This window comes from Channa argus, chromosome 6 (genome assembly GCF_033026475.1).
Source record: "Channa argus isolate prfri chromosome 6, Channa argus male v1.0, whole genome shotgun sequence".
Classification (NCBI taxonomy): domain Eukaryota; kingdom Metazoa; phylum Chordata; class Actinopteri; order Anabantiformes; family Channidae; genus Channa; species Channa argus.
Genome location: NC_090202.1, coordinates 27,076,737 through 27,090,502, shown reverse-complemented (window position 1 = coordinate 27,090,502; position 13,766 = coordinate 27,076,737). Strand labels below are relative to the sequence as shown.

The 13,766-nt window shown below is 38.8% G+C and overlaps 2 protein-coding genes and 3 non-coding genes across 5 annotated transcripts; all 5 read left to right on the top strand.

Moving 5' to 3' along the window:
- The first annotated feature begins 416 nt into the window (after window positions 1-416).
- rps3 (ribosomal protein S3) lies at window positions 417-5,456 on the top strand. Its single transcript, XM_067506986.1, has 7 exons — window positions 417-497; window positions 1,340-1,470; window positions 1,847-1,940; window positions 2,600-2,694; window positions 3,894-4,081; window positions 4,284-4,487; window positions 5,373-5,456. Exons 1-6 carry the CDS (start codon window positions 468-470, stop codon window positions 4,481-4,483), a joined length of 738 nt encoding a protein of 245 aa, XP_067363087.1. The 5' UTR covers window positions 417-467; the 3' UTR covers window positions 4,484-4,487; window positions 5,373-5,456.
- Window positions 2,188-2,336, top strand: LOC137129592 (small nucleolar RNA SNORD15). The gene has a single exon (XR_010914750.1). It is a non-coding gene; the product is annotated as a small nucleolar RNA SNORD15 (small nucleolar RNA).
- Window positions 3,621-3,768, top strand: LOC137129590 (small nucleolar RNA SNORD15). Its single transcript, XR_010914748.1, has one exon. It is a non-coding gene; the product is annotated as a small nucleolar RNA SNORD15 (small nucleolar RNA).
- Window positions 5,013-5,162, top strand: LOC137129591 (small nucleolar RNA SNORD15). The gene has a single exon (XR_010914749.1). It is a non-coding gene; the product is annotated as a small nucleolar RNA SNORD15 (small nucleolar RNA).
- A 1,172-nt stretch (window positions 5,457-6,628) lies between the features above and the next one.
- kctd14 (potassium channel tetramerization domain containing 14) lies at window positions 6,629-13,400 on the top strand. The gene is made up of 4 exons (XM_067506985.1): window positions 6,629-6,766; window positions 9,314-9,538; window positions 9,635-9,769; window positions 10,526-13,400. The coding sequence occupies exons 1-4, from the start codon at window positions 6,713-6,715 to the stop codon at window positions 10,835-10,837; spliced, it is 726 nt and encodes a 241-aa protein (XP_067363086.1). The 5' UTR covers window positions 6,629-6,712; the 3' UTR covers window positions 10,838-13,400.
- Window positions 13,401-13,766: the final 366 nt, after the last annotated feature.

Sequence of the window (13,766 nt, the reverse complement as noted above, 5' to 3'; positions counted from 1 at the left end):
CTAGTGTTGTAATGTTTTTTTGAATTTGAAAATAAACGGTTTTTAGATTTCATAGTTGCATGATAAATTACTTCACTGATCAAAATGGTACGGACCCACTTTCAACTAATTGATAATTAATAATTGTAACTAATTATACCATTTTTGTATGAAGCAATACATTATAGTACAGTACATTAAAATGTCAGTAAGTAAAGCTATATATTAGCTGTTAATGTGTAAAACAGCAGAAAGGACATTTGCACAAAAAGTAAAAGTACTGTAATTATATAGCAGTACTTGAATACAACTAATGTACTTAACAACAACTGTCTTACGTTTCCCTGTAGCGGTTTATAGAGCAATCAGAAATAAACTACAAATCCCAGCAGCAACCTGGACTTAACATCACCGGAAGTTATACCTTTTTGTATAAAAGCATTTCCGCGTCCTCTGACGGTCCTTTCCTGTCTACGGCCTATTGGAAGATGGCGGTGCAGATCTCTAAGAAGAGGAAGGTTAGCACTATTTTATCTGTGCTTTACTGACACAGACAGTGTATTTATATAAAAATGACATTGTGTATGTTGGGATATGTGTGCCCCATTGCCGCTTCGCTGTTAATCGAGGTTGTCCACCTCCGGTTCAGAGAGGATTAATCCAGATGCTCCCGGCGCTACGTCCTCCTCATTTGGCAAGATAACATGGCTCTGGCCGCCGCGGCTGGGACGAGTTAAAATAACCCGGCACCTGCAGACATAAACCCTGTTTAAAATTCGTGTGCCGTTGTGTTACGAGGCTTTTTGCTGGGCTTCAAAATTTGTAAAATATTTCTGCTTATGTCCTGTTAAACGTGTTACGTTATTTGGATTAGCTGATGAGCTAGCTTCCGAGTGGAAACTTGCTAGGTAGACACTTAAAACGTGCTGGGTAACGACGGGATTAAACACTTTAATACAAAAGAACACAGCGCCGACATTGGAACCCCCTTAAAACATGCCTGATTTGAGTTTTGTTTAACTGAGGGATAACGAAATATAAAGTAAATGGTTCCCCTGGACCATCAGCTATTGTGAAGATGAGATAATAATTTAAGTTGATCCCATCTAGATTGTATGCTTTAGCCTTAGCATTCAACTGTACTAGGGTTGCAAAGTACTTGCTATATTGTAGTTTGTTGTCCAGCTTTGACTATATCCTTGTGTCTGCTATAAGTTGGGCATCCAGAGTTGAAACATGAACTGTGCTGTTAGACTGAAGTTTCTGTGACCTGCTTTACTACAGAAATGCTGTGACCCACATGTTTTTCTCGTGGTAATTGTTGGTTGTTGAGATTTAAATCTGACCATTCTGTCCTAAGTTCGTCTCAGACGGAATCTTCAAGGCCGAGCTGAACGAGTTCCTGACTCGAGAGCTTGCTGAGGATGGCTACTCTGGTGTGGAGGTTCGTGTGACTCCAACCAGGACCGAGATCATTATTCTGGCCACAAGGTGAGCACGTATATTTGATTTAATGTTATGGTTTTTGCAATAGCTGATGTTAAAGGCTGCAGATCTGTCAAAATGTTGCTTTTCAATGTCATATGTAGGATTTCCTAATGCTGAAGAGATAGGGATGCATGACACAAGTAGAGAGTTTGTCATTAGACCCAATTTCTTGAGACGTCATACACGGCATTTTTCTCACATGATTAATAACATAAATGATGTTAACATGCAAGTCTTTTCTTACTTTTGTCATGTTAGTAAAATTCGGCAGTATGACAAAACTGAACACAAGCACCGCAAAACATTTTACTGGGCACTGTGGACAGCTGCACTTTTACACCCATGGATGCACTGTAACCAGAAATGTGTTTGTTTTTAGGACCCAGAATGTTCTGGGAGAGAAGGGCCGTCGTATCAGAGAGCTGACCGCTGTGGTCCAGAAGAGGTTTGGCTTCCCCGAGGGCAGTGTTGAGGTAAGCAAACCAGGATGAATTCAAACATTGCAATAATAAAGGAACAACATATAGTGAATGTTTTGGTATGCCAAGTTGTGGACTTGCTACAGTTGTGCTGACATGTAGTAAAGGTTCATCAGTCACAGCAGTGATGTAAAAACACTCAATTTGGTTAAGTTTATATTTTATAACATGTAAAAAAAAAATAAAAAATTATTTGTCCCTCAGTGGTAACATTGAAAAAAGCAGTAGACAATTTTCCTCCCTTCTGTGATGATACGATGACGAGACAGAATAGGGCTGAGTCTGATTCTGCAGGGTACCAGTTCAGGTCCATGTTCTGTGGTTCTGATCTGGTCCTCAGATAAGCAAGTCCTTTCTATATGAAGACATAGAGGCATTTGTCTGAGAAGGGTCAAGTCATCATGCAAAATTCCCAGAATCTGGGCAAAATGTTTATTATTGTTTCAAACAGTATTAGTTACATTTTCTGTTCATCACTAATCTTTTTGAACGCGGGATGTGTGGGTGGTGTACGGAGCAGAGAGAGTCCATGTATGTTTTGAATCTAGTACGACACAAATGTTCAGCTAGTGATTCACCAAAGGGTCAGAAGCGAGTTAAACACTGTATGCACTTTGTTTGACTGAACTGTCTCCACTCTTTCTTTGTGTTAGCTGTATGCTGAGAAAGTTGCCACCCGTGGTCTGTGTGCCATCGCTCAGGCTGAGTCTCTGCGCTACAAGCTGCTGGGAGGCCTAGCTGTGCGTAGGTAAGCAGAGACTTATGGTCAGTGAAATAAATACAATCAGTGAAATTAATTCAACATGTGCTCCACCTACTCTGGATTTATTGTTGCAGCTATTTATCTAAACTGACATGGCACTAATTCCCACTTTAAACTTTTAAATGACCTTTAAAATTGAAGCAAGAGTTCTGCCATTATCTTTTTAACAAATGAAAACAGAAAAAACTTTGATTCAGAAATACTTAATTTATCAGCACCATTTTTTTGGCTCATCTTACTATATTACGTATACATTCATAAAAAGAATTAGCTTTTTTACAGAAAAAAAAATGCTTCATTATAAATGTGGCTTTAATTAGGGTAGGTGTTTAAAAAGGCTTATACAAAGACTTGATTGTTACATAAAACGGAGTTACGTGACAGCTGTTGAGCTCCAATCAAATTCTTGCAATGTTTTGCTGGTTGTTTGCTCTTCTAGTCCTTTTATTCTAAGTTATAACGAAGTGAGAGAAATAAGAAGCGTATATTTGTATAGTTTGGTTTTAGAGCCATGTACCTACACTACAGTTGACTTTCTCCCTATCAAAAGGCTGTGGAGATGGCATATCAACATGGTAAGGAACTATTAGCCAGGCCTGCTTCTGTTTTCTGATCCGGAGCAATGCTAATGCTAAACACAAGGTTGATGACAGTCTGTGGAACCGCTGCTTCCGACGAAGCTTGTAGTTCTGTTTTTGGCCTGTGTTTGTTGTGAACTAAACATTGATATACTCATTATGGGTTATGTATTTAGGTAACAAATAATATATAAAGATAAGAATAAAAACACTTTAAAAAGTCAGGCGTTCACATCAAAAGCTGCAAGTGACTTAATAATATCAAGTAGAGCTCACAATAGAAACTGGTCTCAGTATGGATCTATGTTTCAAGATGAGTTTCAGTTTTTCTCCCTTCAGTGATGAAACGATGACGAGTCGGAACAGTACTCTTTGGTTCTGCTGGTTATTGGTTCAGGTTCACGTTCTGTGGTTCTGCTCCAGTTCCTCAGAACTTCGGGTCCTTTTCAATTGAAGACATTGAGGCATTTGTCTGAGAAGGGTTAAAGTAGTAGTAACAAGAGTACCTCTAAGTTAAAGTAGAGGAACCTGACTGACATTAGACTAACCTGAGCAAAGTAGTCCGTTTTCAGTAACAAAACTATTCTGTTTCCACTCCTCTTTCAGGGCCTGCTATGGTGTTCTGAGGTTCATCATGGAGAGCGGTGCCAAGGGCTGTGAGGTTGTGGTGTCCGGCAAGCTGAGGGGTCAGAGAGCCAAGTCCATGAAGTTTGTAGATGGCCTGATGATCCACAGCGGAGACCCAGTCAACTACTACGTCGACACAGCAGTCCGCCACGTCCTGCTAAGGCAGGGTGAGTACAAATTTACCAAAACCACAATGGCAGCATTAAAACTCACACCTCCTTAGTTCTGTTTTGAACATTATGAATTTTTTGGGGGGGACCCCTTTTTGTTAAATGTCTTTAATCTGGAGCTTGACGCAGGTTTGGTTTGGCTCTGTAGCTGATGGCTTCAGATTTTGCTGACATTAATGCATGTTTTGGTCATCCTTAGGTGTGCTGGGCATCAAGGTGAAGATCATGCTGCCTTGGGACCCCAGCGGTAAGATTGGCCCTAAGAAGCCCCTGCCCGACCACGTCAGCATTGTGGAGCCCAAGGAAGAGACCCTGCCCACCACACCAATGTCTGAGCAGAAGGGAGCCAAGCCAGAGGTGCCAGTCATGCCCCAGGGAGCTCCTGTACCCACCGCATAAGAGGGTAAGAGACAGCATGTTTGGCTTTATAATTTGTAATAAATAAAAAGCTACCAAATGTAATAATAAAGCAGAAATCCCTGCTCCTCTCTGAGCCTCTTATAATGCTGTTCTGTTCATATTATGGAAGACTTTGCCAGAAGAAATAAGAAATATTAGGAAAATAGTTAGAAATATTTAAATGTAAACAGTTTGTCTGACCATTTTTTTGTTGTAAACTTTGAAACTGTGTGGTACTGCAGTAAGAATGTATTTGTTCAAACAGCTACTACAGAATCATAGTTTCTTTAATATAGTTAACTATATTTTTGATGTTGTGATTTCTGTAATGCTCCTAAAAGCCAACTGAGCTGCATGAGTTAAAAGTTGTTTGAAAGCACAGACAGACACAGACTTGACATGTCTGTCTGTTAGCATCTGATAATTGTAGGTAAACAAATGCCAGTTTCCGTCCATGTAATTTGAATGTTCCTGCAATAATAATACAGCAAAGACAATTAACAGACCGGTTACATTGCTGCTCTTATCCCTTCAGTGATGAAACGATGACGAGTCGGAACGGGACTCTCACTGGTTCTGTTGGTTACTGGTTCAGATTCACGTTCTGTGGTTCAGCTCCAGTTCCTCAGAACAGGAGGTCTTTTTCAGTTGAAGACATTGAGGCATTTGTCTGAGAAGGGTTAAAGTAGTTCAGATACTGTTAACGAGTCCTAAAATAATTAAGGAACGGTGAATGTAGAGATGCAAAAATGAAGAGAAATGTTCCTTCAACTAAAAATTTTTTTTTTCTTGGGCTGAAGCCATTAATTATATACAGCAGTGGTGCTACTTTGCTCAGTTTCTTGTCATTCACTTGGGTTTTTAATTCAGATTGTTCTGTCTTTTGCAGGTTTTCAGCCATCCATTAGATGGAAGATAGAGCCTGAGCTTTTTGTGTACAAAAATGAAAATAAAATCTGGAAAATACACTAAACGTGTTGTGGTCATTTTGTTATACATGGTGTTCACATTGTCTCAAAGTGAGGAAGAATTAGGACGACACAGTTGAAATAAATGTCTAGTCCATCTTTGTGTCAATATATTTATAACTGAGATAAAAGTTGCAATGTTTTATGGACTGAAGATGTTTTATGTTAATGTTAAAGAAGACACCCCACCACCCACCCCCCCTTTCTCATGAGTGACTTGTTTTTACTGTTCAAGTCAACTTCTCGATTTGTTTGGGTATTTTTGCCTTAAGTGCTTTTAGTGCTGGTTTTATACATTATCTGACATGTCTTTTTATGTTTTCTAATCATTAAACAGCAGCTTACATGTTTTCAGACAAGCTATTACAGATTAAAATACCATGAAAAGTAATTTTGTTATTTTAATAAATTAAAACATTCTAGACTACACATGTGAGTTTAACTATGGTTACCATGGTTTCCATTTTCCACAGTGCGTCGAGGTCAAATTAGCCCGTGATTACATGAATTAAAATACTTTTCAGTGAGACTATATTTTTAATTTATTTTTGATGGATCTTAGGTTGTATGTTAATGTTTTGAGATACAGGATTTTTGATTATCATGCGCTCTCAGGTCTAATCATTGAGATTAAAACAAAAAGGCTTAAAATATTTTACCTCGAATTTTTCCACTTTATTCTAATTTACTGAGATGCACCTGTAAATATTTTATTTCCTTATATTTGCACTGGACTAAAGTGACTCAGACGTGGAAAGATGCATGAAGAGGTTGGATGTTTCACTCTGCTACTTTTTATGGCTCCAGAAAAGCAGCCGATTTATGTGACACAGACCATTTTCTGTGTAAAATAGCAGCCGTGTAATATGGACAATTATTTCATTAAACTTAATTAACTTGCATGTATGGTTCTATTTTTTATCTTGTTATCATACATATTTGAAACACAACAGTTACATATGTTTTCCTGTTCATGTACACAGTCAGGAGCCTAAACAATATACTGCATCTCACCGTGAATGAATAAATATGTTTTAGGTCGGTCTGTGAATATAAATATTTAAATAACCGTAAACATGAGACCACGCACGTGCCAGAATGTGGTCTAACAATTTACACAGTGACTCATCTTCTCAGCACTAAAACATCAGGTCCGGGTTAGGACACGCCCCCCAGGCTCCTACCTGTGAAAAGGTGTTTTTTTTTTTAAAGAAAAAAAAAGAATCTCTCAGCTTCCATTCGGACAAACAGTGAAGACACGATGAGTCTGCCGGACTACAAATCGTCTCAGAAACCGTCTACACCCGCAACCGCAGTAAGAAGACTTACGTTGTTTTTGTACTTTAGGTTAAATGTTTGGTGGGGCCGCGAGAGCTGAGCCAATCATCCACCTGCCGAGAAGCGCATAGGGACTAAACAGCGGGGAAGACAGGAATCTTTTCCTGCATAACTCACGTGTAAAAAGAGTAATAATAATGCCGAAATTGTGTACATTTAAGACTCCTAAAGTATTTTGGACGAAGGTGAAATGTGCGCTGACTACTTCAATGCTGTTATTTCTACTTCACTACAGCTCTGAGTGCAGTACTTTGTGTTCCATTGCTTTGTAAGTAGAAAATACAATATTTAGGAGACATGGGAAGAACTTATTGAATATTTATCACTGATGTGCAAATACTCACTAATTGCTTGTCTAAATTGTTAATCTGTAAAGTAACTGTCCAATAAATATAGTGTAGTGAGAAACAGAGGTGGAAGAAGTAATTACCACAGTGTAGAAATGCTCTACTGCAAGAAAAAGCTCTGCATTGGAATCTTAAAGTTAAAAAGTACTAGCATTAAAATATACCAAAGCAAAAGTACAGTTTTATGACAATAAACATTATATTTCTGCATAATCTTTTGATGGATTACAAATGGACGAAGTGAGTATGTCTTGTACTAGTGCCCCAGGGTATTTGCCCAAAAGCTGGTCCACATTTACTGAACTGCAGCCTATAATTATCCAACACTGTAATGTGAGATCTGTCACATTAAACCGTGAACCAGGTGTCGTTTTTCTGTTTTTATATGACAGTCCCTATAGGGCCAAGCGTTTCTTTTATTTATGTTTTTATGGATTTCCTTGTTTGTTTTTAAGGAAAATACAAATAGTTTTTTGCCACTGATGAAAAACTGAGACAGTGGTGTCAACAAAAAAGGCTTCAGGGACCGGGCTTGACCCCAAAAAAGTGGGTTTGTATTTACACAAAATGCAACAAAAACCAAAAAAATATTAGGACCTAATTTTGTCAGTATTTAAGATGGCCCAACACAGGATGGCAAAACTTAAAAAAAAATTAAAATGAAAAAAATTGAACTACAAAACATGTTGTAACCATCAACACAGACAAAACTGACCTCCTGACTGACACCAAAAGGGCAGGATGTATACTGTCTGAACAAAGCGAGGGGTAAACATAACTGTGACTATACAAACTGCAAACACTAGACAGACAGGTTGCTAAAGCCCCTAAATATTTTTATATACAAAAGCAGTAAAATGTAATCTAACACAGTTTTAAATAGGCCATATTTCCCCCTCAACAGAGCACTTAGAACAGTTCCGGGGCCTAGTGGAAGCTATTTAGGCCCAAAAGGGGGTCTCAGTCCAAGCATGCACTTGGATGACCAACATCCCTTTTGGGAAAAATACAAACTCTTTTTGTGCCGTGGCCTTGAATTTAACATGAGAGATTTCTTCGCGTAAACCTTCTGTCCCTGCTGCTCTAACTGGGCGTTTCAGGATTAGCAGACATCAGTGATTTTCTGACAGGACAGCAGAGGTATGTGGTCTTATCAACCTGAGTAAATCAACAGATGAGTCACACTGACGCCCTTCGTGTAGCTACTGAGCACATAGTGCATGTGTTAAAGTGCCTGTGCTGCTGTGTTACTTTGATGTCAGTACAAACTATTTCACTATAATTATATTTACATTATAATTTATAGAGCGACTTCACCAAATTTGAACTTGCTTTAGTTTATGGCATCAATGTACGTTAATGCTTTTAAACTTCATCGTTAGGAGTTCAGATCATGTCATCTGGAAAAGCATGTCGACCATAATTACAAACTTCATAGTATAGTAAACTTCATAGTATACTTCATACTTTCACGTGATGTCATCTGGAGGCATTTGGTCAGCTAAATGTAGAGAGATATTTTCATATAAGGTCAGAGGGACGTTTAAAGGCATTTATGTAAATGTACTATGCAAACTAGTACCATAAGAAGCAAGTTCAAAATCAGTGAAGGCGTGTTTTTAATAGTTCTGCAAAATTAAATGTTAATAATAGTAAACATACATGACACGTTCCACACGTTTTGTCACTCAGTTGGAGCTTCTTCTAAATTAAAGTCAACATGCTCCTTTCAGAAAAGAATAAAGCAAAAGAATATGCATTTTGGTCTAAACAAGACATTTAATGTCAAGTTAGTCTCTGTAAAATAATAATAGCTTTTATTTATAATGCGCTTTACATTTGTAGCAAATCTCAAAGGGCTAAATATAAATTCCTACTAAGAATACACAATAAATTGAGCAAATAATCACCAGGTTAATGGATAATGAAAAGCAGGGAGAGTTGCAGCTCTAATGTTTCCTGTTTTCATTTTTCATAAATACCTCATTCGTCCTGCTAAATCCGCCCAGCTCTGATCAGCCAACATAACCTGCAGCTGTATAACAACATTTGAATATCAATACTCAAATTTTCACGTTTGATTTTGCATCTCCATGACTACAAATTAAATGTGTGTTTTCAGGCATGTGTACAAGCCTAATTAAGACAGAAATGACAAGACTGATCTTTCTCCTCAGCACACTCCTGTTGTGCAGTTGAATGTTGGTGGTCACCTGTTCAGCACCTCTGTGAGCACGCTCAGGAAACACCCCGACTCCAAGCTGGCAGAGCTGTTCACCGGACAGCCGAAACTACGCACTGACCCACAGGGACGCTACTTCATTGACCGCGATGGCTCACACTTTGGACGTGTCCTCGAGTTCCTGAGGTCAGAGCAGATGCCCACGGAGAACATCCAGGAGGTTTGAGTCCTGTCGTTTTCGACAATCCACTTAATAAAGTAGCAGTCACCAGAACTCACGTTGGTACTTACGTGTGTGTGTGTGTGTTTTCTGCAGGTTCACAGGGAGGCAGTGTACTACAACATCAAACCACTGATCAAACGTCTGGAAGAAACTCCTCGGCTGTTTGGAGAGCTGGTGGGGAGGCAGCAGTTCCTCTCCAGAGTCCCACACTACAAAGAAAACATTGAGGTCAGCTTCACTCACTGACCAGGTGACAACACAAAACAAACCGCTTGTAAAAAAATCTACTGCAAAGCTCACTGGGGTCTTTCTACACTGTGGTTGACCCAACACCTTTAACCCCTCTTGTTTTTATGTGGTTTAAGTCTCTCTTTAAGAGTGAAAAACCTCTTTGTCAATGTCAAAACTTATTTAGGGAGTTATTTATTTTTCTAGAAGAGAGCTAAAATTGCTATTTGCAGAAATTGAGATGTACCTTTAGCTTTTTTTCACTCATGTAACCTAAAGCAGCATTGCAGCAATCAGCCTCCGGTTCTCAGAATAAATTACCATTATGGTTTCACTTCTCTAGTTAGAGCCCTTGGAATTGAGGATGAGACTGATGCTCATCGTGATTGCCATTTTGTTTGGAGGGGAATGGTTAGCAACAATCTTCACAGCTGTGTTGATGTCATTCACGCTTGTTCCGATTTCAATGGCAAATTTATTCAAATATTTTCATTTAATCTAGATAATAAAAATCAGCAGATCTCCTACTGTAGCTCTGACAGGCTCAGTTATTCTACAATCAACTGTCAGTTTGCAGTTTGCAGAACCCACTCTTTGATCCACTTAAAACAAAACTGAAATACTTTAGGATTCGCGACTGAACTTGCAATGACTCGATGGTTAAGTGGAAATTTACAAATAGTGACTAAGATCAGCCACCGATTTTCCTCTTGACCACAATTCACACATCATCTCATTGGCTGTGGATGAATGCAGGTGCTGATTCGAATCGCAAGAGCCGAGGCCATCGCTGCCCGCCACTCCACCATCTTGATCTGTGTCCTGCGGACGGAGGAGGATTTGGGTTTCTATGACAACGCCATCAACAGCCTGGAGGCAGATAAGGAGTCGGTTGTGACCTTCGGACCCTGGAAGGCCGTCCCATCCGTTAAAGACCTGCTGGACTGTGTAAAGATGGACATCGAGAGTCAGGGCTACAGGGTGAGCATCGAGGCTCACGTCATGGAGAAGAGCTTCCTGTCACGGAGCTACGACTACTTCTACAAAGTCATATTCACCTGGTGGTGATGACAGAGCTCTTTCTCTGTTTTATTCACAATGGAACTTGGACATTGTTTGCTATAGTAACAAACTAGATAACATTGCTTAACCAAGTTGCTCCAATTCTTCCAAAATACCTTTTAAGTCTAGATAGATAGATAGGAAGAAATTAATAAAACACCTGTACATAATGAATTTCAAAAGTACTGTGTCTTACTTACTTACTAAACTCTTATAATGAATTTGCTTACAGTTACTTTTAGGGCCCATGAACATTATCCACGTTCTGTTGAATGTCAGTGAAATCATGTTTTACTGCTGCTAACCTTTAATAAACAACAAACTCTCCTGTTAGAGCATCAGTTAACAGGTAGGTTCATTATTCATGGAGGGTCTGTGCACTGGACAAAATAATAATACAAATGCCTGGACAATATAATGAAGTGCAAATCCACAGCACTGTAACAATTGATACTTTAGTGTGTCAGGTTATGCTTGAGGTTAAGGTTTGCTCTCATTTTGAGCCGTCTTTGTGCATGAAGGTTTGTTGCAAAATACTTAAGTTTTATATTATAGCGTATATTAAATTGTAGTGGGGAAATCCAGTTGCTGACTACTATACTGCATCACCATCAAAAGACTGGGCACTCCACAAACCAAATTAAAAGAAACAAAATGCCAATATACATAAAGTAAAACTAGCACGTCAGCAAAAAGCAAAGCGGTGGCTTTTATTTTCACCGCAAGGCAGGGGAAGGTATCTTTCAGACAGCCATGCTTCACGTCAGACCACGTCCTGTGTATCAAAGTGTGAAAATCAACAACAAACAGTGGTTACAGATGGTGTACGATTCTGTCCTGTAGCAGAGAGGCCACAGATTGGAGCAGGTGTTTCAGCCAGCCTCCTCATTGGTCACTACGTGTGTTTGATCGTCTTCAGCTCCTCATAATGCATAAGTACCATGTGCCTTCACATAGTGAAAATGCCCCTGGAACTGCATTCAGAGGATTTACAGTAATTTGGACACAAACTAAAAACTAAAACCAGACCGGTAACTCCTCACAGTTAGTGCCAGAGGGACTTGTCAAAGTGATGTGATGGCAAACTGAAAGTGCTTATGTGAGATTGCTGAATGTATTACATTTCTACCAGGACGATTTTATTCTCACCATGAGCACTAAGTGTCCTCCAGGCTGTAATATTATAAAAAAAACTCTTATAGTATAATAATAACTATTATCGGATGGTTTGTCATTTTATTTTTTGATCACCATCAGGAGCCTGACATTTGTGGTTTTAAGTCAGATCTAAAGTGGATTGTGCTGAATGTTGTTACACTCCTTCGTATCCCTTTCAGGTTGTAGGTTATTCTCTTTTTTTCAATTTTCTCCTTGTTTCACGAGTATGGTTGTAGACCTTTGCTTTATCAGTGCTTTGAGTGCTTTTTTGGTTTGTTGGTAACTACTGGGTAAAACATGAACAACTAATGGAATCTTGAACAAATATTGATGGTTCTGGTCAAAGAGCCCAGAAAAATGGACATCGATGCTAAATAGAGGAAAAAATATGTGGAAGAAACCTGTGAAAGGCAGTCAAACCAGAAGAAAGACCATATAGAGGAAGAATTTAGAGAGCAGCCTAAACGGGTCCAAGATGAACCAGAGCTGGTAAATTGATTTATTTTTATTTTACCACCAAAGGTGAAAGAAAAAGGTGAAGAAGAGCAGCATTGTGGAACAAGCAGCAAGCGGAGATGGAGAATACATAGAAAGTTGATTTTGAAATATTGATTACAACCATGTAAAAGTAAAGCTATTCATTAAGAAGTAAAGTTAAACAAGAAATTATTTTATAGTAAATGTAATGTGATTCTTATTGTAATAAATAAAATGTGGTTATGGCAAAGTTTGTTTTGCAATAAGAAACCAGTGTATATAAAAGTGTGTGAGAAGTTAATCTGCGAAAGACTTAAAATACGCTGTGTGCTCAGATCAATGAATAGGGAAGTGAAAGCTGAAGGAAAGCACCAGAAAGACTGCTTGAACAGATGGCTGGTACCTGGAAACGGAGGTACCTGGATTAGAATTGAATTAAATTGAGAAATGAAAGTCATGGCTGGAGCAGGATGATATGAAGTGTCACGTAGGCTTTAACTAAAGTCCACGCACTGACCAGTCCATCTGACCTCCTAAAGTCTGCATGGCAACAGACAAACTCACATGATGGAAGTACAAATCTGATTAATCAAAACTGCAAAGTAAGCATCACCTAACGCAGTAAAAAGAGTAAGAAAACCTTAGGATTTTGCTGGTTGACACGGATCTTTCAGTTGCTAGTGAATAGTCTGTCAGTCTGCATGAAGATTTTTGATTTACCCAGCAGTCCACCGAGACCAACAGGGGACATCCAGGATCTGTCTAACTAGGTGAAACTGCCACAGGCAGTTAGGCCATTGGGCCTGGAGATGAGACTCCAACACGGAGGAGAGAAACAAATGATGGGGTCAAGCTTCAAACAAAGATTTTCAACAATGAAGATTTTTGATTTTCACACTCTTCATCCAGCCTTATTCTTCAAACACCAAGGAGGTTGTGAGTAAAATGAATGAATGATAACCAAGATTAGACATTTCTGGCTGATTCTTGTATTGATGATTTTATCTTTTTAATTTATTGTTTGCTTGTAGCTTTTGCATCTGCTGAATAAAGTACAACATCTGCAGTTAAATGTAAAAGCTTCCTTGCTTTAATTATAATTTTATGAGGTTTCCTTAAAGCGTGCGTAGTCTCGGTAATGTAAAAGAAATGGATTGTGTGACTAAGTCAGGTTCACTTGATGAAAGCTCTAGTCGGTTTAGTCTTGTCCCTGAAATTAATATCTCGTAAGCGTTAAAAGTACAATCACAGCTTAAAAAATTTCCAGCAACCGTAACAACTGTTACCATAAGAAGGAAGC

Coding starts and splice junctions, on each gene's coding strand:
- rps3 (XM_067506986.1), top strand. CDS start 468: ATGGCGGTGCAGATCTCTAAGAAGAGGAAG. Junction 498..1,339: donor AGATCTCTAAGAAGAGGAAG/GTTAGCACTATT, acceptor TTCTGTCCTAAG/TTCGTCTCAGACGGAATCTT. Junction 2,695..3,893: donor GGAGGCCTAGCTGTGCGTAG/GTAAGCAGAGAC, acceptor CTCCTCTTTCAG/GGCCTGCTATGGTGTTCTGA.
- kctd14 (XM_067506985.1), top strand. CDS start 6,713: ATGAGTCTGCCGGACTACAAATCGTCTCAGAAACCGTCTACACCCGCA. Junction 6,767..9,313: donor CGTCTACACCCGCAACCGCA/GTAAGAAGACTT, acceptor CTTTCTCCTCAG/CACACTCCTGTTGTGCAGTT. Junction 9,539..9,634: donor CCACGGAGAACATCCAGGAG/GTTTGAGTCCTG, acceptor TGTTTTCTGCAG/GTTCACAGGGAGGCAGTGTA.